This window comes from Takifugu rubripes, chromosome 6 (assembly GCF_901000725.2).
Source record: "Takifugu rubripes chromosome 6, fTakRub1.2, whole genome shotgun sequence".
NCBI classification, from domain to species: Eukaryota; Metazoa; Chordata; class Actinopteri; order Tetraodontiformes; family Tetraodontidae; genus Takifugu; species Takifugu rubripes.
In genome coordinates, this window is record NC_042290.1 from 2,098,854 (window position 1) to 2,121,837 (window position 22,984).

Sequence of the window (22,984 nt, forward strand, 5' to 3'; positions counted from 1 at the left end):
GAGGCGGCCAGTAACCGGAAATAAGAAGAAGAGGTAACGGAAGCTGCGGCCGTTAGCTTCGCTGTACAAACGCATCCATCACCAGGCTAATAAACAACCCCGCACACAAGGAACCAGAAAGAGAAGCGGGTTGGTGGGTTCAAGGCCACATAACGCCTTGTTGATGCCAGTACTGGATGCTGGCATGTTGACAGACGAAGTCTTGGAGGCGGTGAGCGTGGAGTCCCGGTGGCGGAGCTCCCAACGGCCGACCCAGGAGACGGTGCGTCTGCTCACTCTGACCCGGTCCGTTTGTGCTCTGTTGCCCGGTTGCAGCCAAGCAGGGGAACCGAGATGATGTTATATCGAGAATCTGCACCCTACACACGAACTTGGATGGAAGCCAAACCTCTAATTCCACGTCCCACCACTGACTTAAACTGATGTGTGTCCTGGATGTCTGAAATTCTGAAAGTTTGCTCTTTATGCAAGTTACTCACTATTGTAAACACAATATCAGTGTGGCTATTTGCACACAGTTTTAAGCCGTTGCTGTTGTAGAAATATTATGAAACCAAATATTATGAATGTTGTCCTCTTTGAAACTCTGGAGGTGTGTGTGTGTGTGTGTGTGTGTGTGTGTGTGTGTGTGTGTGTGTGTGTGTGTGTGTGTGTGTGTGTGTGTTTTAGAAAGCCTGCCAGACCGCAGCAGTCCACACGGCTGAGGCTGAGCTCCAGGCTCGGTCCACCACTGCCACTGGGTCTCAAACGGAACCACAGAACCAAATATCAGAGCAGTGCTTGTTAAATCATGAAGATCTGGATCCAGAAGGGTTGAAGAACTTCCTCCAGCAGGTTGAGGACACCGTGATCAGACAGTTAGTCAGAAATAGCAGAAGTCACGCCTTTGATGGGTTCCAGGTGAACTGGAAAGATCCCAGTAATCTGGTGAGAAGAACCAATAAAGCTGATTTGTGTTGGAAATATTCAAATTCAGCAGAGGTTCTGGTTTGGACCCAGGCGTGGACCCTTCTGTTTGCAGGTTTCGTGCCACCACAGCCTTCAACATCCTGGAGGTGTGGAGAGGAATCTTCACGTGACCAAGGTGTCCTGGAGCTGCACGGGGGCGGTGCTGGCCTGCGCCTACGGCCGGTGCGTTTTGTCCTCTGAAACACCAGCTTCATGTCAGCAAACACCTGACCTGTGGTTTTTTTGATCAAGGTCTTTTTATTTTGTTTTTTTCAGTTACAATTACAACTTAACATAAACCCAACAAAACAGAGCAGTAGATCCCTTCCACCCACCCCCCCCCCCCCCAAAATACCAGACTTCTGGTGAGAAGAGTATAAAACACAGAGTTCTAAATGACATAGCCAGATATGAAATGAAAAAAAAGGAAGGGGGGGGGGTGGTGACAACAAAGCCAGCATAGTTTTTTTTCCTTTATCTCAAGTCGGGAGCCCGTCTGTGCTACACCGAAAATGAATGAATGGAGGCGGCACCAGTTCTTTCCCAAAAACATTAGAAAAGGTATCGAAAATGGATTGACAAAAAGTGCAGAGCTTTGGACATGTCCAAAAGAAGTGGAAGAGAGTAGCTGGGTCTCTACCGCATTGATCACAAATGGGATTTATGTCCGGTTTGATTTTGGAAAGTCCAAAACAAATGGAAGATGAGTATATCCCCTGGGCCAAATGATTGGTCTGTGATTGGTTCATTTAAATCTGTCTGCCACTTATTGGTCAGGAGGTCTAAAGGGATCAAGTTGTGAGAATACAACGTTTCATACTCAGGATGGATGATGGAGACTGGAGCACGGAGCCGTCTCATGTCTGCACGTGGAACCTGTTCAGTCGGAAGCTGAAGCCCAAACAGGCCGATGTGGTGATAGATGTTCCCACAGCCGTCACAGCCCTCTGCTGCCACCCAAGACAAGCATCTGTGATCGCAGGTACAGTCGCAGCACACCGTCGCCACATTCTGTCACAGGAGTAAACCTGTGTGTGTGTGTGTGTGTGTGTGTGTGTGGGGGTTTAGGAGGCCTGTACAGTGGCAGAGTGGTGGTGTGGGACACTAATCAAACGGACGATCCTGTGTTGGCCCAAACTGGGATCTCAGCTGACAGCCACAGAGAACCTGTGTGTGAGGTGAGTCCTCCATGTTCCAGCATCAAGGTTCCACCACAGAACAGCAGCAGAACCACAGAACAGCAGTGTCCATCATTGTGAGAGGTGTGTGTGTGTGTGTGTGTAGGTTGTGTGGGTTCCCCTGCAGAAGAAAGCAGCGTTCGGTGTGCTCAGCGCGTGTTCGGGAGGGAAGGTGTTGCTGTGGGTACTGGATGCAGCCCAGCACGTACTGGTGCTGAATGCTGCGTACGCTTTGGAGTCGCAGCAGATTCCTCAATGCCAAGGCTTGAAGGTGATTCCCGAGTGGCGCCGATGGCTGAACGTCCTTCCACCCTCTCAACTGCTGTGTGTGAATGTTTGCAGGCTCGGGGCTGCAGCTCGGTGGGCATCACCTCTTTGGCGTTGTCTCCTTGGGACCCGGACACCTTCTTGGTGGGTTCTGAGGGGGGCCTGCTGCTCCGGTGCTCCTTCTCTTCTAAGATTCCATCTACAGCGCCCTCTGATGGCCACAGCTTGACCCACAGAGCGCCGGCAGTCTTCTCCTTCAGGCCTGGCAGCGGCCCAGTCCACTCCATACACTCGTCGCCTTTCCACTGGTCAGAGCGCTGCTGGGGTCCTGCTCACTCTGACCACCTGTGAGACCACCTCCTCATTGATCCTGACCTTTGTTGTTGACAGGAACCTGTTTGTGAGTGCAGGGACCGACGGCCTGGCCCACCTCCACTCTCTGCTGCAGAGCGAGCCGCTGTTCTCCCTCAAGGTTTCGGACTCGTATGTGTTTCAAGTGCAGTGGTCTCCCAGCAGGCCGCTGGTCTTTGCTGCTGCCACGTCACAAGGTAGAGGCCCTGATGACCAGTGCAGCTGGAACCTTTTCACACTTCATGTTGCAGCTTTGAGATGAAATGATCTCTCAACAGCCCCGACGGTAGCTAAAAGTAGTAACAGTAGAGTTTAGAGCCGTTATCTCTGGGCACTTCCCTTCCTCTCTTCCTCGGAGAGGTTTCTGCAGGCTTTAAAGTCCACCTGGGGAGGCTGCCATTGATTAAACCTGACTGGACCCCACTCAGAGGCTGATTGCTGCTGAACTGAGGACAGTATGAAAATGTTCCAGCTGCTCTAGAATATTCATACTTTAGGGATCAGATAAGGATGACGGAACCTTGTCCTGTGTCCCCTCTCAGGTGAGGTGCAGGTATTTGACCTGGGCCACCGGTCCCTGCGGCCCGTGGCCACTCTTGAACAGGGAGGAGGGGGCGGCGCCGCCACGTGTTTGGCCTTCAACGCTCACAATCCTCAGCTCCTCGCTGTTGGGAGGACCGACGGAACGGTTGGTGTTTGGCATCTGAGCACAGAGCTGACGGAACAGAGTCCACAAGAGATCAGCCAGCTGGAGCAGATCGCCAACCAGGTGGCTGGATAGCCTGGAACATGCTAAAAAAACCAACCCAGAGTCGAGGTTTGAGGTCTAATCAGAAGCCTTTATTAACGCTCACACACTTGAGTGGTTCCACCATCACTATTGTAGCTGACTGGAAGCAGAAGCTGTAGTTAGCACATTCAAATGCAGACAGAGGGACTATGTTAGACAGCTGGATAAATAAAAGTGGCAGTTATTGGTGCAGTCATGCAACATCAACCGCTGGGGTCATGCTGAAGAACGTGTTGGAGAACAAATGCATCCTGATTGGTGACCGGAGGCCTAGGGGTCAGTTGACGAAGAGCGAGCGGGTGAATTCCACAAAGTCGAAGGCTGACGGGAGCTCGCGGCCTTTGCTGTCCAGGTAGGGCTTCATATGGGACAGGCAGTAGTCCGCCTGCTCCTTGCTTAGGTTCTGGGGGAGAGGGGGGCTGGTTAGACCTGCGTGAAGAGCCGCCCCAGAGCCCCAGCCACCGTCAGCACCACTCACCTGGTACAGCTCCTCTTTAGTCACGTAGGGTTTGTTCTCCGTGCTGAGTGCACGGAACGCACTCTCGATCTCCTCACTGGACTTGACGTTCTCTGTCTCGCGGCTGATCATGAAGGCCATGTACTCCTGCAGGGACACGTTTCCATCCCTGCAACCACAGACAGCCAAGTGGTCACACAGCAGCAAGACTGGCGAAACGGAAGGCTCCATCCCACCTTTCTCCACCCGTCACACACCTGTTGGGATCCACAGTGTCCAGTATGGCCTCAAACTCAGGATCGGGCTCCCCCTCTTCCACCATGGGCAGGTCATAGCCCAGAGAGCGAAGACACGACTTGAACTCCTGGTGGTTTAGTCTTCCAGACTTCTCTTTGTCAAAGTGCCTGCAGATCAAACCAGTTAGTAATCTGACAAACAGCTGTACCATAATCGGATTACACACAGGACAGCACTGGATTAAATACGAACCTATGAAACGCCAGGACCCATTTTAATGAGTCTTGAGACTGAAGTCACTCTTAGTGACCTTATGATAAGAAAGATCTTAGAATTTTCTGTTCAGATGAAAGCCCTCAATATGTGGTGAAAGGTGGAAACTTGAAACAGAAGATGGTGGAAGGACAGATGTTCTCCATGTGTTGCAGGAGGGATTCAATAAAATGCTCCTGGTCTGATGGTTCAGGATCAGTTCTTTTGTCTCCCTTCTTTGTTGCTACAAGGAGCAGTAGAACTTCAGCTCAGTGGAGCAGCACCTCTGCTCTTCTGTCCACCTCTGAGTCTGCATCCACCAGTAACACCACATAGAGTAACTGGAGAAATGACCAGCATGACCAGTAAACACAACCAGAAACAGATCCATACCATAATCACATGACTGAAGAACCTTCAGACACTTGAAGCTGCCTAATAATTCATCATTTAGCTGTTTCATCACCATGAAGTTCTTCCTGGGTTCAAAGCTACACATTTCTTCCTTAAGTTCTTTGATGGCCTATTTCACTGTCCACTCATCTCCAGGAGCAGGTTTGTTTTTGGAACAACCAGCACAGCTTTCAGGAGCTCTGGTCACCTAGCAACAGGGCCAACCTCACCTCCTCACTAAGATCAAAGGTTCTGTCTCCCAAAAACCTCCTGGATCAGTCTTAAGATGAGACTCCTGATTGGCAATGTTAGGACCTCTGAGAGGACTCGGAGAACCTTTGTCAATCTGGGCCCAGGTTCTAATGCTCACAGGAAATGATTAAGAACCAGGTTTATGTTGAGGTCAGAGGTCCAGAGTGTGCACACACAGACACACACAGACACACACACCCTCTACTGGGAGCCTCTCAGGCTGCCTATGGACTCTTTCATATCACTTCACTCAGTTTCCCTCCTGCTACTTTCAGTGTCGGAGCAAAAGGTCCCCCTGTCCACCCCCGTCCCTCCGTCGGGGTGGTGAGGACGTCCTCAGTCACTTACTTGAACATCATGCTGAACTCCTTCAGGGCCTCCTCTGTCACTCCTGTGGTGTTTCTGTGGAAGAGGAACATGAGGATCAGGACCCTTCAGGATCTGAGCTACCTTCTCTGCAGTGCGTCGGGGTACCTGGCTTGGATTTGCTGCTCCAGGTTGTGCTGCATCCGCATTCCCAGCTGGTCTAACTGGTCCCACTGCTGGGCCAGACCCACTGTGCTGTGCTCTGTATACTTGTTGTCCAAGATGAGGGCTTCTTCCATGGCTGCACCCAGGTCTTCAATTTTCTTAAGCTGGCTCCGCATGGCCCTGATCTCCTGGTGCTTACGCTGCGCACACACACACACACACACACACACACACACACACTTAAATCAGACCTCAAACACTGACAGACTCTTATTTTCAGAGCATTCCTGCTGACGTTCTGTGTGAAACAGTTAAACAGATTTTGATTTGGAACTGAAGCGTTGTCACGTTTCTCTGTACCAGCTGGACACATTCTGTCTACAGTCGAACACAAAGGCTCTTCTGGAAGTTCTCCCGCGTGTTGCAGAATTTGCCATAAAGGTGTGACACTGGCAGGCTGCTTTGCTGTCCGGTTTACCCAGTTCATCAACACCAGAAGGCTTGAGACTGTGCTGGCTACGCCAGGACTTCAGGCTCAGTAGTTTTAGCTCGGACTCACACTGGAGCTCCTGAGGGAACCGTTTTGGTGCCTGTGCCAGTCTCCCTCTGGATCTGAGCAGCCCAGACCATCAAGCCTCCTACATATCTGACAGGGGATTCTGTTGAGGCTTCCGGGTTTTGACACAGGCGCAGGAAATTGGACTCATCTGGACTTTCTTCTGCTACGTTTGGAAGTGTGCCAGCGTTCCAACACTCGTAGCTTCTCCGTGGCTGCAGAAGCCATTTTCTGGGCTCCTGGAAAGGCCCTTTTAGTCCCTCTGAAATGTTCCCTTCCCTGTTTTGACCTCGGTTCACCACCAAACTTTGTCCCAGTTCAGCTGCTCAGCAGACGAACTGCTCCCGTATAAAGCTGTAGAACTGTAGCAGAGTTTGAGTTACCTTGGTGGCCTCCAGCTGGGACTCCAGGGTTCCAGATTCTTCCACCATGCAGGATCTGACAATCCAAACAACAAGAAGGAGGTGAAACAACTAAAATGACATTAAAACAGTCAGACAGACAAAAGATTGAAAACTCTGAGCAGCGCTGAAGAGCTCAGAGAGCGAGGAACCATCAGTCGTGTTAAAAGGACTCCAGAATGTTGCTGGACATGATTGAAATCTTAACGACCTATGTTGCTTCAATGCTTAAATCATTTCCTTCTTGCTTGGACATGTTTGCGTACCACACACGCTGCTGCTGGACTGTAGGTTTCCGTGGCAACAGTCTACAGCAGCGGCTGAAGTGTGGGCACATTAAGAGAAGTGGAGGAGGAAACAAGTGAACAACTGTAGCTGCAGGGCTTCATTCAGGATTAGCATTGCTTTGATTCCTTTACAGGTTTCTAGTTTGGATGGAAGATCTGAACCTGCCTGATGGTTTTCAGCCCATGCTTAAACCCAAGCACATCCCACACTCAGTACACAGATTAATAAAAAAAGATATTAACCCATCCAGAAGATATGTCCTGATTAGCACAGCGATCCCGAGAACCAGCGAGGAAACAGCCAAGTGGAAGGAGAGAGGAGACAGAGAGAACACACGTTAGATTCAATCATGGACACAGGAAACAACTGAGCACATCCTGAGACAGACGTGTGATTATTATCATTTCTGGACAGCAGCTATCAGATCAGAGGTGAGGAGGAGCCACCAGATGAAGCCAATACTTTGTCCTCCTGTTAACCTGCATTATGGGATTCTTTTATATCTGCATGTGTGAAATAAATAAGAATAAAACCAGAAAATGGACATCAGACAGCAGGAGCAGCTGTGGAGGAACCTTTGGCAGGTCTATTAGCGCCCCCATGAGGACAGCTGGTGCTACTGTCCACAGCTTCAACGAGATCAGGATTCTTTCATCAGCAACTTCTCAAACATGGACTAAACTCCGAGTCAGCACCACGCTCACATCAACACATCAGATCAGATTATTAGCTCATTCAGTAGATCACTCGCAGTTATTGGACTGTCTTCTTCATGTAAACGGACTCGGTCATCGGTTCCCGGAACCACTGTGAGGACGGGTCAAAGGTGATAACGTGTTCTACCTGGTCTCCTGCAGCCACTGGTGGAAAGCATTAGCATGCTGAGCAAACTCCTGCCGTAGTTTGTCGTTCTCCTCCTGCCTCCTCTGCTCCTTCTGCAGCTCCAGCTCTCGTTCCTGCACACAAACATCCCACATACACTCACCCACCTGCTGCTGCCACCAATGAAACAATCAAATCTGCTCCTTCACTTCCTTTTAGCGTTACACACCGACCGAAAAACCAGGCTTGGGCTGTCCAGCCCTGGGTACCTGGTAACCAGGCTTGGGCCGTCCAGCCCCGGGTACCTGGTAACCTGGTAACCAGGCTTGGGCCGTCCAGCCCTGGGTACCTGGTAACCAGGGATGGGCTGTCCAGCCTCTGGTTAGGGTTTGTTTGCTAGTGACAATGTTGCCAGCGGCGAATTCAACAACTTTATTGTCCATCACTCGGTGACAGGCTGGAAATACCAATGAAACAAAGATGTAAAAATCCAAAAAGATGCGATCTCTTGTTTGTGATTTAAACCAAGCAGACTGGTTTAAATTTGTTGTTTTACATCTTTGAGGCGTTGATGTTTGCAGCCTGTCACCGTGGGATGGAAGCCTTTCCCATCTTGAATCTTGCTTTATTTTAACGGACTAATTTAGTGACCAGCTCACTGAAACAGCGCAGGGTGACTTATTGAGTCAGTAGTCAGAATCCAGAATACGAGAAGAGTGCCCACTCGTACTGATCCGGAACTTCAAAGAGATATTTGGGACGGACAGAAGCCGAGAAGTATTCACTTTGGAGGCCTCATGAGTTTGAGCTCAAATATACACAGATGTTTATGTGGACAGGACATGGAGAGGCAGAGAGCCCATACCTTAATGATCTTCTGCAGGTTCCTCCAGGTCTCCTCCAGGGCCTCCATGGTGAACCAGGTGTAAGGGTTGGACACCACCTGGTAGCTCTTGATCTGTTTGTCCAGCTCAGCCAGCTGGTTGAAGTCGGCCTGAGCCGAGCTCAGTGAGGAGCGGAAGGCTTCGTGGGCTTCTCGCAGGGCACGGATCTCCTCCAGAGAGTTGCATCTAACCGGGTCAGTCAGATCCTCCTCTGCGTTCTCAAACCAGCTGTTGAAAGCTGAAGCCTTCTTGGCAAAAGTCAGGAACAAGTCCTCGACCTGGAGTCAGAGGGTAGAGAGTCTGCTGCTTAGAACCGGTCAGATTTATAGAGGGCGCTGCGGCAGGAAGCCTCTTGGCTCACAGACCCTCGGCCCAGCACAGAACGTTACCTTTCTGAAATGCTCTTGAGCCTCCAGAAGCTTCTCCTTCCGAGCAGCAGAGTTGGACAGCAGCTGGTTCCAGCGCTTCATTAGAGCAGCGTGACGAGCTTCGATAGCTTTGGACTGGACATGTTTGGCTGCCAGCAGCTGGTCTTTGAGGGCTGTGATGTTGGTGATGCCCTCCTGCTGGAAGGCCTGGAGACCAGCATCAAAGGTCTCCTGCAGACAGAACAGCATTAAGGAGAAGAGCAGTAGGGCAGAGAGCAGGACAGGAGGCTGCTGTACGCTACCTGTTTGGTGAGCAGCGTCTGCACAGATGACAAGTCTCTGCCATAGTCGTCCGTCTTCAGGCTGTTCTCCTTCTCACCTGAACACAGCACAGCCAGAGCAGAAAGGGGTTCAGGTATGTATGTAGCATCTGCTAACAATTGAATCTGTGCTGTGATGCTGCAATAAGAGAGAACGACTGTCTACTTCAAAAGCAGAAACTAGGCAGATGGAAGCAGAATACGCCGTCCGCCAGCAGCAGCTCCACCCACAGTGCACTCGGTCCTCTCACACCCTTTTCACCACAAACATGGTTCCCCAGACGAAAGAAAGAACCTGACAAAAGCTCCTGGCCTGGGTTTACAGTTTCCCTTCTCCCTTTAAGTCCTTTTGGGGCTTTTGGCAGCATTTGGAAGGATTTGTCCTCAGTTTGAATGTATTTAGTTACTTTATATTACTAAATAAATAATCTTGGACTGTCCCATAATCTTGGGAACCAACAGTAGTATTTTTCTCCTGAGCAGACAAATGGTTTGTGATCATCGTGCGTGCTGCTGTGGCCTGAGCTGATGCACAGGTTACCTCCACAAAGGTGTGATGCTGAACAGGAAGTGTGAATGTGCCCGTACCGATCCAGGATTCCACCACGTCAGCCTTCCAGTTGAACTGCAGGAAGGCTGAGTTTTCGTCCAGCTTGGCCTTCCTCTGAGCCGCTGCCCTCTCCAGCTCAGACACTTTCTCCCTGAGAGCCGCCATCTTGGCACTGATGTTATGAACGTGATGGTTGTTCTGAGGAGAAGACACAACGATCAGGAGGAGCCGTCTGAGAGGCCCGGCAGCAGGAAGCGCCAGCCTTCACCCACCTTCTTGATGAGCTCCTCCCCATTACTGCACACATCACCGACTCTGTCTCTGTGCACGGTGAAGTCCGTCTCAAAGGCTTCATGTTTCTTCAGCAAACCCTGGTGAAAATGTTCCTCACTCGGTAAAAAAGTCACATTTCTTCAGAAAAAGTTGTGTGTGTGTGTGTGTGTGTGTGTGTTTGAAAAGCACCTGAACTGCAGCCAAAGTGTCTCCATAGTCCTCACTGCCCACTAGGTTCAGCTTCTCATTAATCCAAGCTTCTTCCTCTTCCACATTAGCCACAAACTGCTGGTATTCCAGCGACTCCTCCAGCCTCTGTCCTCTGGGAACACACAGGGACATTTACCCCCCATACAGAGCTGCTGTGGACATGTGTGCAGGTGGCCAGGCTCACCTCGCTCCAGATAAGTCTTTGAGTTCCTTCCAGTGGTCCACAAACTGGGCGAGCCTCTGTTGGATCTCCTCTTGTCCAATGGTGTTGTCATCAGACAGCTTCTTCCCGGTGTCCAACACAGACTGAGGAACGACACAGGACACAGGACCATGGTCACCTCCTCAAGCATTAGCGGTTAACACTAATTCCTCAGGTTATGGGCACCATGGCCACTGTGAGCTAGCTGACTAGAACAAAGCCCATGAGAAAGTGTGGAGGTGATTTATCCCGGGAATGCTCCATCAGCGATGAATCTTGTGGGGAGTTTGGATTTTAAGTGTCACACTAAGACAGATTAGCTCATTCTGAAATTCCTCCTCTGTCCAAATGAGCATACAACCTAAATCCTGCTTCAGAGATATTGTGAAGCCTGCACAGATGTTGGTGAGCAGTGGACAGGTGTTACCTGAATGGCTGGCTCATGGGCCCCCAGCTCAGCCTCCAGCCTCTTGTGCTTCTTCCTCAAATTCTGGACTCCTGTCAAATCACGTCCGTAGTCCTCTGAACTTACAAGCAGCTTCTTTTCCCTGGAGACAGGAAGGATGTATGAAGTCACATGATAAGTTAAGGGACTTCCTGTTTGGGCCACGCCACGAGGAGCTGAATGTTGCTGGCTGGAACAGGGCCACGACAAACGCCAGCTCAAAGGGAAGGACGTTAGCAGGACCAGTCCAGCTCCAGCATCTGAAGGTTCTGGTGGTTCCTGTCACATGTCCGCTCTGTCCCTTTTTCTTTTCATTGCTCCCCCAATTCTCTTCTCTTTTCCTGAATCATGACCACTAACAATTTTCCTCAATGGGAATGCTGGAATCTGATCTCTAAATCATTCACTTGATACCATCAGGACTTCTCTTACTTGATCCAAGACTCTTCATCATCCAGGTCCCTGAAGAACTGGTGCAGGCGGTGGGACTCGTTAAGCTTAGCGCGTCGACTAGCAGCCATGGTCTTGATCTTGGTGAAGCGCTCGTTGACGCCGTTGCGCTTGTCCTTCACCTGTGATGTGTCAAAAGCGTCACTGCCCATGAGGCTGTCGGCCTGACCATTCAGATCCTTCAGGCGGTCCTGCAGAGAGAACACAGACGCTGAGTGATGCTGAGCCGTGGCAGCCCTGGCTGCGGCTCAGGAGACACCACGGCTGATTATGGCTCAGTCCTACAGACCACATCTTTAAGAGCAAAATGCAGAGTCATTAATGGCTCCACAAATGACCATTTGCTCCCCTGACCAGCTTTCCAATGAGCGTGAAACAGATGGACAACAAACACCGACCTTCACCACTATATGATGATATATGATCTGTGATGTTGCCCAGCTGTCCTGGAGCTTTCTGTTCTAGTATAGACACTTTAAAGAGGCTTGAAGTGACTGAAGGCCTAACCTCATGGGCAGAGATGTCTGCTTCCAGCAGCTGGTGTTTCTTCAGCAGGTTGTTAACTGATGCCAAATCTTTGCCATAATCCTCAGAGGCGAGCAGAGCCTCCACCTGAGGGACACAAACATCACACGCTTGCAGTTTTACATTTATGCACGTTGGAGCACGTGTAGCAAGAATGTAGAGGCAGTCTTTTTACCTCAGACAGCCAGAAATCAAAGTCCTTGATGCCCGTGTTGAAGTTCTGCTGTTTGTTGGCCTCTTTGAGCTTCTGGCTTTTTTCAGCAGATTTGTTGACGAGGAACTGCCACTGTTCATCCAGGGCACCCAGCCGGCTCTGAGAAACCCACCAATCACAGGTGAAGAAGGGTCCCCCAGCAGGACAATTAAAGTTGCAGAGCTCATAGACACGGGCCTCAGACAGACCATACCTTGACTGCGTCCTCACTGCCAGCGCAGGCTCCTCTCTGGATCAGGGCGTTGCCCGTGTCAATGACGCCACGGATCCGGTCCGCGTTAGCATGCAGCTCAGCTTCAAAGGCCTGATGTTTCTGATGCTTACTCTGACATGGCACAAACACACACTCGTGTAAATGATGGTCCGAGTTCAGACACATTCAGCCAATGCAGCACGCTCACACACATGTGCGCACAAACACACACACAAACACAATGTGTCAGACGGGATACAGGATGTGTGTCAGTTTACAGGACATTTACACAAACTACAGGAAGAGTCAGTTCAAAACTGCTTCTTTTGCCACAAGTTTCTCAGCTAATCCCAAAGTTGGTGATCAAAGGGAGGACAAGACCTTCAGTTTGATTCCAGGAGCAAGTCTGGAAGCTTTTAATAATCAGAAGCAAGTTTGAAGCTGACGCTCACTGTCCAATAAAACCGACAGTGAAACCCACTGATGTCGACCCTCGATGGCAAATTAAAGCTTAAACATGAAAACAAATGCAGAGACTACATTCAGGAACTCTGAAATGGATGAAATTACAACCAAGGTGGAAAAGACGCTAACACAAAGATGCTAAAGATGAACACACTAAGAGCCTGCTGGTGTTAGTCAGCTGACACACTAATCACTTACCAGCAGCTTGGACAGCTAAAAGAAATAACAGTGGAAGAAGATTTCAGTCTCAGGCATTTTCACACAACTTCAGTATCAACAGAGCAGAAAAAAAGTCTCATTTTTCTTTGTATACGTCAACTGTCTCAACATGAGCGTCACGACTCCCGGAATCCTTTAGAAGCCCCAAGACTGGCGACTGCGTGGCTATCCTGCACACAGAAGTGCCACAGCCTTACCTGGATGTTTGTGGGGTCCTTGTAAGACTCGTCCGTTGCTGTCTGGAGCTTTTCACTGATCCATGCCTCAATTTCATCCACGTCCCTACTGAACTGCTGCAAGGTCTGAGATTCGCCCAGTTTGGAGCGTTTTTCGATCATCTTGGCTTTCAGCCGCCGCCACCTTTAAAACACCACAGTCGGCACATCCATGAGTGTAGCTTCACCCAAACGAATATTCCAATCACACAAATGTTTTTGATCCTTCAGATTTGAGTGCTCGTCCCTGAGCAGTGTAGACCATCCTGTGGTCTGGGCTGCTTCACACCTGCTGCTCCGGAGTCAGCCTTCCCAGAGGAACCTCACTCACATGTGCTTGTGTGTTCGTTAAAGTGCTAATCAAATACCTGTCAAGGACTTCATTGCAGCGGTTGTAGATCTCAGATTTGGCGTAATGGTCAGCTCCTATCAGCTGGTCAGCAAAGGACTGCAGAGCAGCAATCTTCTCCTCCTGCAGAAGCAGAATTTAGCACTTCTCGAAGATCAGTCAGTTCATTTAAAGCTCCTGTTGGACTGACAAGATTCCCTCACCTGCACATTAATGGCCTTGTCAAAATCTTCATGTTTCTTGATCAGAGCCTCCACGCTGTCCAAAGAGTCACCCTTGTCATCACTGGCGAGGAAGGCTTCCCGCGCCGCCATCCAGTTCTCCGCCTGCTCACAGTCTCTGCTGAAGAGCTGCAAATGTGGGTCAGCCTGCTGTCAGCACCAACACACAATCTTTCACGTCTCTTTCACAGCTGAACGCTGCTACCTGGAGCTCAAGGCACTGATCCAACATCATGCGGCGTTGCACCCAGGCCTTCTCCAGGTCAGTGCGTTCATGGTCCAGGGCGTCCAGTTTCTGCTGGATCTCAGGGCTAGCATAGTGGCCGCGTACCAGCAACTGCTGACCAAACTGTTCAAAAGCCTGAAAGGTTCCTGCCCGAGCGTCGATCTCTGTCCGGTGTTCCTGGAAGAAGAAAGAAAAAATAAATAAATGTCCGAGTGTGTTTGTATGTGTAAATGTAACACGGACACACAATGACTGAATACCTGGTGTCTTTCCAGAAGCGCCTCTGCTCCAGTCACATCTTTAGCCAGCTCCTCCGAGGACACCAGCCCTCTTATGCCGTTAATCCAGGACATCAAATCTCTGAGAAAGTGAATTTAACATTAAACAAAAACACTAGACTTATGGACACCAAAAGGGTGAGAGACACACTTGTGTCCATCTGCTCATTCATACTGTAAGTGTACTTATTTATTACCTGAAGTCAGACAGGAAGCGCTGCAGGTCATGAGAGTTCGCAAGCTTGTCTTTGCGCTGATCAGCCCGACCCACCAAGCTGCTCCAGGCAGTGTTCAGCTCAGTACACTTCTCCTTAATATCATCCACAGCCTCAGGGTGGGACTGAATCAAACGCTCAGCCATCTCCCCCAGAGAGTTGACCTGGGCAGGGATGAAGAAACAAGCAAAACATTAAAATCACAAAGAAAGCAAAGCTTGAGTGGAGCAAAGATGAAATACCTTATCTCCCAGAGCTGCCAGGTCTCTCTCGAAGCCTTCATGTTTGCGCTGCAGCGCCTGAACACTGGCCAAGTCATGACCGTAGTTGTCAGTGTTGAGGGCCTGGTTTTTTTCTTCAATCCATTCTTTGGTTTCATCAGCATCTCTGAGGACACAAATGAGAAAATAGTGTTTTAAACTGATCTCAAGTGCAAACGTATGGCTCTGGCGCATCAAAGACAACACTGGGCTGGTAACACCCAGCTAAATAACTGATGCCACAGCCATTGAACATGTGAATCTTCAATACCTGTGGAAGCGCTGCACCTCATGAGCGCTGCCCAGCATGTGGCTCCTCTCTTCAGCAAGCTGCTGCAGGGAACGCCAGCGATTATTCAGCTCCTACACACAGTCAGCAAGACGTGATCAGTGGAGGTATTAAATCAGGATCAGTACAGGTAGTTAAGTTTCTAATGAATTGTCTGAATTTATGTACTGGTAGTTCCATCAAAGAATCAAATCATGTTAAAACAACAAATTTAAATTCAGCTAAAGACAGTTTCTATTCAAACAACTCAGATCTAATCATGCAAACAAGGCAAAGACAAGCAGAGGAATATGTTCATGGTGGAGTGTGTGTGAGAGAGAGAGACTCAACATATGCCAAAGATCACTTCTACTGCACTGAATAAAGTGAAGTCTCATGTTAAGCTGTATTCTTTCTCTTCTAATATGGTCATGTCTGCTCAGACTGAGGCCGAGGTGGCCCTCATCATCTTACCTTGATGGTATTAAAGTTAGCCGTTGTCTGAACAGCTAAGCGGATGTTCTGGAGTAAAAGGTAAAGAAGGGGGACACCACACCAGTCACAGGTTAGAAAACCCAGTAATCCTTAGTCTCAGTCAGAATCAATCAGAGCATAATTAGCATAGCAGCCATGGCTAGCAGAACCACCAAAGAGACCAGGACCATTTAAGACTCGAGAAAGCATGAGACACCAATCGCATGGCTGGAAGATGATTAAGGGCATGATTGAAGCCACACTAGCATCCAACATTTACCTCACTCAACTTGCTTAAGACCAAACAAAATGATGGTTAAATGCAGGTGATAATACAGATAAAGGGAGAACAAACCTTCCACGGAGATGCAGTTTTAGAGTCCGCTTCATCCTGTTGAAGAAAAAGATCACTCTGAAGAACTTCACCAAATACATCAAGCAAGTCAAATGTGTTTGAAAGAGGAAAAACATCGACACCTTGCCAGGAGCAGCACCAAGTACCTCCTGCTGCTGTAAAGTCAGAAGAACAAAACAAGATGAATGTTCTGCAGCAGCTGCTGCTTAAATATGTTGAAAACTGGGTCCTGAAAGCAGTCAGGTACCTGAGCCTGAACCATGGGCGTCTCTTCAGCCATGAGACCTTCAGACTCCAGCTCCGCTGCCACTTTGTTGATGTCCCTCAGACGAGACTCATTGGCTTTTAGATCCTGAACACAAGAACATCATTTCCACCATCAAGACACAGAGTGAAATATCTGTTTATCTGCAGCTGAAAGGCTGTGAGGTTGTTCTTAGAATAAACACTGAAGGACTTTAGCAGACCTTTGACAACATTGTGTAGTTAATGGTTGAGTGAAAAGCTCTAGCTAAAACGTGACCTTAACAGGAAGAGCGATGCTGCTGCACACATGATGCATTACGCTGCACAGAAACTCTGCTTGTTTTAAAACTGAGTTCACCTTCTGGAAGTCATCAAACTTCTTCTGCAGGACCTCCACCTGCTCCAGATCAGATCCGACCTCTTCGTTGGTGAGGGTGCTCTCCTTTTCATGGATCCACTGCTGCAGCTCGTTGGCCTCACGGAACAACATGAACTTCTTGCAGCTCTTCTCTAGCATGTCCTTGCGCTTCTCTCCCAGCTCCAGCAGATTGGAATACCTAGAACAGTTGCCAAGAGAGGACTGAATGAGGGATGGGTGACTAATAGCCCCCACTGGTGATGAGCAGGATGAGGATGACGAGGAGGGAGAATCTGTTTGAAAGGAACTGATTATTTCTATTTTGTTGGACAAACAGAATGGACAGAGCCATCCAGCAGCTCGCAAACCATACTGGCAGCAAACTGCTTTTGCAACCAATTCTGAGTCGAGAGGATTCTATCCATGAAAAATCATGTGTCATTTCCAGCTGTGTTTAGCAGACAGCTCAACAAAGGGCTTAAACATGTGCATCTCTCCCTGACTGAGTGCATCTATAGATGCATCCTCTCAGTTCAGATAACACCAATAAAAGGTGGTAATAACAATGTTGCAGTGACCACATGAACTAGAACATATGTTTTCATGGCTTCGTGCTGAATCAGCAGTTGAAAGCTGCATGTAGCTGAACCAGTGACTGAAGAGCAGCCGCTCCTATTACAGCTGTTAAATAATGATGCACCGCAAGAGAGGTAGATAAAGCACTAATGATATCTGAAAATCATAGGAGGCAAACAAATAGCCAGTGATTATGACTGGACAATGATGATAATTACAGACCTTCACATATTCAAAACGGGCAGATTAGGGCTCACTTGTAACTGTAACTACTCGGGTCTTCATACATGTTCTAAAAAGCACCAGAGTGCAGATAGAATGTCTGTCCAGAAGGAAAAAAAATCTTGTGAATAAAACAACTCAAATGAAAAAAAATGACAAATGAAAATGGGAAGTGAACCATCAAAGCCACCAATGGGAAGCAGAGGGTGTAGGTCAGGCTCTTCTAACCCAGTGCTGACTAGAGGGTCACATAAACACAACAGAAGAGGGTTTGGGGTAGCGATGGATGGAAAACTGTTGAGCATCACAACCACAAGAAGACGCAGAGGAACACTTGGTCCTACTCACAGCTCTTCAACCTGCTTCATGCGCACAGAAACGCTGCAGGCCTCCTTGGTGACAAGCCTGCTCGGTGGCAAGTCAAGACAAAAGTGCAGCAAAACAATGTCAGGTTACAATCAATGCTGGTAAATATGAACCAGAGGCAACATCATTAGATTTAAAATGAGTTCACGAAGAGAGGACAGAGCACAGAAGACACACTTCACACCAACAGCTCGATAAGTCTAGTGAGGAAAAGGAAACGAGGCAGTACCCCACACTAAAAAGGAAAGACTTTCTTACTGGTTCTCAATTTGATCCTGACGCAGTGCAATGCTGCCATGCTCGTCCAGGAGATTCTCCCTAGAAGAGGACTGGTTGGGGTCCAACTTCTTCACATAAGCAGCAGGAACAAAGCCCTGGCGGTCATTCACCTCCACCTTCCACCAATCCTACAAGAAAGCGCCAGATACAAACAAGTAAACTGGAGAACATAAGCAGCTGCTTGAGCCTCCGCACAAGGACTAGAGAAGGTGTCTAAACTAGAGCTTTTTAACATGGCCGGGCTGCTGCCCCGAGGTCGGGGTATTGACCCAAGGCCAGAGCTGCGGCAGATGTGTTTAACGCTGACTGGAAATATCAACATCAAGACTTTGGATTTTGCCAGAGGAGTCGTCCTGGTGCTGATACACTAGGCTGTAGTTTTTGCTCCTGAACACATGCCATCCAGGGTGTCCGGAGAGATCTGCCCATCAAACTTTCAACAACATGGAACTATAGAGTGCATCCAGCACCACCAGTGTTGTTAATATATTTGAGATTTCAGCATGAAAAGTGTTCAGGAAGGTAACTGAAAACAAAATGATTCCAAATTTATGGGCAACAATCTATCTAGTGACTTTCTTTTGGATTTAACTAAAATAATTATGCCACTTTACCGGGTAATATTACTAAGAGTTTCTCCCACTCAAGGCATTTTGAATGCTGGGCATGAGTGTATTCGCCCCTGCACGTGTTTGTACCTTGTTAGTGCTGTTGAGCAGTGTGAGGATGTCTCCCTTCTTCATGGTTACTTCACGTGGACTCTTCTCCTGATAGTCATACAAGGCAAGGACCAGCTCTTTCCCAGTCTCATCATCAGTTGGTGCCACTTGTTGCTGTTCAATGAGAGTCACTTCATCTTAGACAGTCTGCCAAACATCTGACTACACTTAGCCGACAGTCGGATTAAAGTCTGCCGACAGTCCTGAGACGATTGAATAGCTGCTCAAAAGAGGAGGGACTCGGGTCTTACCCTGCAGGACTGGGCCTGCTCCTTCAGGCCCTGGATGCTGCTGCCGTAGGCACTCAGGTCAGACATCAGGGCCTCGTGTTTCTTAAGAAGCGCCTGTTAAAGAGAAACTGGGTGAAGCTGCATTTGTCACGGAGACATTAACCAAAACGATGGAAGCTGACTGAAAGGTAAAGACGCGTTTCAGTGTCCAACAGAAAACACTTTGCCTGCATTCACCTCAGCAGAGTCCTCATCTTTGCCATAGTCTGGGCTGCCAACAATAGGCTCCTTCTCCCTCATCCAGGATTCCGCCTCATTGGCATCAGCAAAGTACTGCTGGGCCTGCAAAGAGTCCTCTAGATCCTGTTTCCTCTGGGAAGCCTTCAGCTTCAGTGTGTCCCAACGTCCATGTACTTCAGTCAGCTTAACTTTCACATCCTCTCCTGCAAAGTGTCCTGAGATGACAGAAAGAAAGATGCTACCAGAATACTACCAAATACCAAATCTATACCAAAAACCATGCAAGAGGCAGCTGGATAGGGCAGTAAATGTTTGACGAGAGTCCTGACACATGCCCACTCATCACTTTCTTAAATAGCTTGATCATTGCACCAATTTACAATGAGCTCCAAACTCAAGGAAGAAATGAGACAGAAAATACTAAAACAAACCAAATGTATACCTTCTTCCACCATTGCTTCTCCTTTCTGAGTGACAGCCTTGATACGGGGCTCATGACCAACGATTTCAGCCTGCAGGGCCTGGTGCTTCTTCAGGAGGTTCTGGACACCGATCAAATCTTTGCCTTCAGAAATACCAAACAGAAATCAGTAAGGAGGCACAAACAGGTAGTCTCACCTGATTAAAGCATAGCCATGAATTAAAGTAAAAGACTTTGGTGAGAGGACGGGGTCTCACCTCTGTTGGTAGAGGCAGCAAGAGGCTCTTTCTCCCGGATCCAAGTCTCCTCATCCTCCACGTCTCTGAAGAGCTGCTGCAGCCTCAGGGAGTCCGACAGCTTCTGCTTGCGCATGGCCATGGGCTCACGCAGCGCTTCGTAACGCACCACTAAAGCCTCCTGCTTCTTGCGGATGTTGTCAGCGTCAAAGTGTCCGGCCTCTTGGAACTGGCGGGCCTGGATGGTTATGCCATCGATGCGATCCTTGGAGAGGAACATTTACATCGTGAGGACAAACTGGTGTATGAATACATAAAGTTGTTGGCACCCTTCGGTTATGGAACGAAAAATACAAAAGTAGGAAAAAATAAAACTCAGGGCTGTCAAAGCCGTTCATGAATAAGTGCGTGTCATTGACACCTTTACCTGTATTTCATGCAAAACACATCTGATGTCCAGGTGTCACAAAGAATTAAAAAACCTAATGCTTCAGATGCAAGCTGTAACCTTAGTGCCCTCTGGAGTCCTTGATGGCAGGTTTTGTGACCCTCTGGTCAAAGTGTCTCAGCTAGACAAAAAGCAACACTCTGCCTCTTGACTGTCCCGCCTCAACCTTCCAGAGGCCGATATGCTGCTTTAAGGTGTGTCTGGAGTTGCTGGTGCCAGCACTGCCACACCAACCACACCAGGAGGGAAATCATGGGATTCTGACTCACTGGGTTCATTTGGAATAAAGCAAGGTCGTGTTTTCAGTCAGTCACTACTGATCGTTTCTCTGGCCTGTGTGTGTGTGTGTGCGTGCGCGTGCACATTGTGTTGCTACCTGGTGTGCAGCCACATCAGCCTCCAGCAGAGCGTGCTTCTTCTGCAGGTTTTGAACACTGGTCAGGTCCTTGCCATAGTCGTCTGATGCCAGGTGACCCTCGACCTCATACAGCCACAGCTCAATGTCTTCTACGTTCCTGTTGAACTGCTGCTGCTGGTTGGCCTCGCGAAGCTTGATCCCTTTACAAGAATGTCACATCTCAGGCAATTTGAAGAGTTTTTTTTGTGTGAATTTATGGAAAATGGAAATGTTAACTAGGCATAGGTGTTACTAATGATAAATAAATTGGTTCTTTTTAACTCCTCATGTTTAACTCCAATGTCTGCACAGTTCATAAGCTGCTCCACGGTATATGTGCATGGCCGGTACCTTTGAGCTCCGTGGCCTCCAGGAGTTTCTTCCACTGAGAGCTGACCTCTTCCATTCGCCGTGCAACCTCACTGGAAGCATAATGTTTCCTCTCCAGTAACTCTTGCCCAGACTTCTGCAGGGCATCTATGCGACTCTGGTTAGCTGACAGCTCTGCTTCAAACGCCTGGTGTTTCTGCACCTTACCCTGCAGGTTGGAGGGGTCCTGTTGGCCAAAGTACACCAGAACCACTGATCAAAACATCTAAAAAAACAACAAAAAAGGACAAATCTTACAACAAATGTCTGATAAAGTACTTTGTAAGCCTCATCTGTAGCCGTCTTCATCTTCTCATTAATCCAGCTCTTCAGCTCATCCGAGTCCCTGAAGAACTGCTGCAGATGAAACGAATCCTCCAGGGCAGCGCGGCGGGATTGAGCGCGCTCATGCAAGGCATTACGGCGGCTCAGCAGCTACAAATGAGCAACAAAGTCAAAGTTTCATTCTAAAATGCTGCCAACTGCTTTGACATTCAGGGTTTGTGTTTAGGAAGGCTGTTATGATAAAGTTAAGGGGGTTTAAGGATCACTTACTGCATCTCTGCGAGTAGCCACGTCCTCTTTAGCATAGTGATTGTTCTGTATCAGTTTAGTAGCAAATTCATCCAGGGCCTTCAATGGTACAAGAACATAAATTTAAAGCAGCTTTTACGGACATATCATTAAAAAACTACACATTAAATTTGGTGTTTGAACTTCTTGACTAGAATGGGTGACTTACAGTGATCTTCTCTTCTTGAGCACTGAGGGACTTCTCAAAGTCCTCGTGTTTCTTCAGCAGTGCCTCTACGCTGTCCAGGGAGTCTCCAAGGTCTTCATTCAGCAGGAAAGCCTGTACAATTCACACCAAAGCCAAATGAATCCTAATCCCAGTTTGGCCATGAAAGGCAGTTTCTGTTGACTCAGAAAGCTGTGGTGTGTCAGCCCACCTCCTGTTTACTCATCCAGTTGTCCACCTGCTCAGTGTCCCTGTAGAAGAGCTGCAGGTCCATGCACTGTTCGTACTGCTGCCGCCGCACCTCCCACAAGTTCAACAGAGACTCCTTCTCATTAGAGAGGATACTCAGCTGCAAACACATCAAAACGCCATGAACATTGACATCGTGGCAGCGTATTGACAGCACAGTTTCATTTTATGAAATGGATGGTGAAATGACGGTCTAGAAGCAATCCCACCTTTTCCTTAACCTCATCAGATGCATAATGTCCCGTGTTGAGCAGAGCCTGGCCGGCTTCATCAGTGACTCTAAAACTGTCCTCATGGGCATCGATCTCTCCCTTGGAGAAAAGGAAACATTTAACAATATTCAGTGGTTCTTTGACAAAAAATCCTCATCAGGGCTCCAACATGTGGTTAGAGAAGTTTTTACCTTGTGTTCCTGATGGCGATCTAGCAGAGCCTCAGCTCCAGCCACGTCATTGGCCAGTTCATCAGCATTGATCAGGGCCTGCATCTCTGTCACCCAGCTGGTCAGATCCCTGAAGTCAGCAGTGAAGCGCTGCAGCCTGATGGGGCGAGAGGACCTCTGTGACCACACACTCATACAGGGGACTTGTATCTGCATATTTGATGCATCTCTGATCCACACTACAACGATCCTCGGCATCAATTTGTTTCTGCTATTTTACCGGTAGGAGTCATTCAGGCGAGCATGGCGTTCAGCTGCGAGAGTGCGAATCTGCTCCCAGTTGGTGACAAGTTCATCTTTCTTCAGCAGGATCTGTGAGGCGTTCTGTGGATGTGTCTCTTGCAGACGTTCTGCATCACCGCCAAGTGTGTTAACCTGGTTTAGCAGAAGACCAGAACACCCTTACAAATTGCTGTGACAGTTCAGTAACATGTAGATATCTATAAGGAAGCTCCTTACCTTATCTTCAAGGGCAGCCAGATCTCTTTCCAGACCCTCGTGTTTGCGAAGGAGAGCCTGAACACTGGCCAGGTCACGACCAAAGTCATCGGAGGCCATTAGCTGCTCCTTTTCCTTGATCCAGCTGATGGTCTCATCCACATCCC

The 22,984-nt window shown here is 48.6% G+C and overlaps 2 protein-coding genes across 6 annotated transcripts in view; one reads left to right on the top strand and one right to left on the bottom strand.

Annotated features, from left to right (window-relative positions):
* dync2i2 (dynein 2 intermediate chain 2) lies at window positions 1-4,702 on the top strand. Its single transcript, XM_003965100.3, has 9 exons — window positions 1-262; window positions 670-927; window positions 1,022-1,131; window positions 1,773-1,930; window positions 2,017-2,126; window positions 2,233-2,397; window positions 2,469-2,701; window positions 2,784-2,941; window positions 3,287-4,702. The coding sequence occupies exons 1-9, from the start codon at window positions 164-166 to the stop codon at window positions 3,523-3,525; spliced, it is 1,530 nt and encodes a 509-aa protein (XP_003965149.2). The 5' UTR covers window positions 1-163; the 3' UTR covers window positions 3,526-4,702.
* Window positions 3,563-22,984, bottom strand: part of sptan1 (spectrin alpha, non-erythrocytic 1) — a 24,869-nt gene continuing 5,447 nt past the window's right edge. The window contains exons 7-57 of one of the 5 annotated variants that reach the window (XM_029837168.1): window positions 22,839-22,983; window positions 22,600-22,754; window positions 22,341-22,476; window positions 22,147-22,248; window positions 21,900-22,037; window positions 21,692-21,802; window positions 21,505-21,582; window positions 21,229-21,384; window positions 20,932-21,136; window positions 20,560-20,741; window positions 19,757-20,000; window positions 19,521-19,643; window positions 19,076-19,293; window positions 18,860-18,952; window positions 18,588-18,722; window positions 17,869-18,017; window positions 17,593-17,649; window positions 16,447-16,645; window positions 16,090-16,194; window positions 15,965-15,997; window positions 15,843-15,878; window positions 15,488-15,535; window positions 15,017-15,108; window positions 14,728-14,872; window positions 14,468-14,649; window positions 14,253-14,352; window positions 13,972-14,169; window positions 13,749-13,895; window positions 13,565-13,668; window positions 13,179-13,341; window positions 12,961-12,975; window positions 12,298-12,429; window positions 12,066-12,203; window positions 11,873-11,977; window positions 11,348-11,556; window positions 10,898-11,018; window positions 10,453-10,574; window positions 10,248-10,380; window positions 10,058-10,156; window positions 9,824-9,983; window positions 9,218-9,294; window positions 8,937-9,146; window positions 8,529-8,825; window positions 7,685-7,797; window positions 7,084-7,101; window positions 6,536-6,590; window positions 5,600-5,796; window positions 5,474-5,527; window positions 4,249-4,395; window positions 4,013-4,160; window positions 3,563-3,937 (exon numbers count right to left, since the gene is read on the bottom strand). In XM_029837168.1, coding sequence (XP_029693028.1) covers window positions 3,812-3,937; window positions 4,013-4,160; window positions 4,249-4,395; window positions 5,474-5,527; window positions 5,600-5,796; window positions 6,536-6,590; window positions 7,084-7,101; window positions 7,685-7,797; window positions 8,529-8,825; window positions 8,937-9,146; window positions 9,218-9,294; window positions 9,824-9,983; window positions 10,058-10,156; window positions 10,248-10,380; window positions 10,453-10,574; window positions 10,898-11,018; window positions 11,348-11,556; window positions 11,873-11,977; window positions 12,066-12,203; window positions 12,298-12,429; window positions 12,961-12,975; window positions 13,179-13,341; window positions 13,565-13,668; window positions 13,749-13,895; window positions 13,972-14,169; window positions 14,253-14,352; window positions 14,468-14,649; window positions 14,728-14,872; window positions 15,017-15,108; window positions 15,488-15,535; window positions 15,843-15,878; window positions 15,965-15,997; window positions 16,090-16,194; window positions 16,447-16,645; window positions 17,593-17,649; window positions 17,869-18,017; window positions 18,588-18,722; window positions 18,860-18,952; window positions 19,076-19,293; window positions 19,521-19,643; window positions 19,757-20,000; window positions 20,560-20,741; window positions 20,932-21,136; window positions 21,229-21,384; window positions 21,505-21,582; window positions 21,692-21,802; window positions 21,900-22,037; window positions 22,147-22,248; window positions 22,341-22,476; window positions 22,600-22,754; window positions 22,839-22,983 — 6,655 coding nt within the window. In that variant the 3' untranslated portion in view covers window positions 3,563-3,811. The remainder of the gene's footprint in view (window positions 3,938-4,012; window positions 4,161-4,248; window positions 4,396-5,473; window positions 5,528-5,599; window positions 5,797-6,535; window positions 6,591-7,083; window positions 7,102-7,684; window positions 7,798-8,528; window positions 8,826-8,936; window positions 9,147-9,217; window positions 9,295-9,823; window positions 9,984-10,057; window positions 10,157-10,247; window positions 10,381-10,452; window positions 10,575-10,897; window positions 11,019-11,347; window positions 11,557-11,872; window positions 11,978-12,065; window positions 12,204-12,297; window positions 12,430-12,960; window positions 12,976-13,178; window positions 13,342-13,564; window positions 13,669-13,748; window positions 13,896-13,971; window positions 14,170-14,252; window positions 14,353-14,467; window positions 14,650-14,727; window positions 14,873-15,016; window positions 15,109-15,487; window positions 15,536-15,842; window positions 15,879-15,964; window positions 15,998-16,089; window positions 16,195-16,446; window positions 16,646-17,592; window positions 17,650-17,868; window positions 18,018-18,587; window positions 18,723-18,859; window positions 18,953-19,075; window positions 19,294-19,520; window positions 19,644-19,756; window positions 20,001-20,559; window positions 20,742-20,931; window positions 21,137-21,228; window positions 21,385-21,504; window positions 21,583-21,691; window positions 21,803-21,899; window positions 22,038-22,146; window positions 22,249-22,340; window positions 22,477-22,599; window positions 22,755-22,838; window position 22,984) is intronic. The other 4 variants (XM_029837170.1, XM_029837169.1, XM_011604483.2 and 1 more) reach the window with 4 other exon arrangements.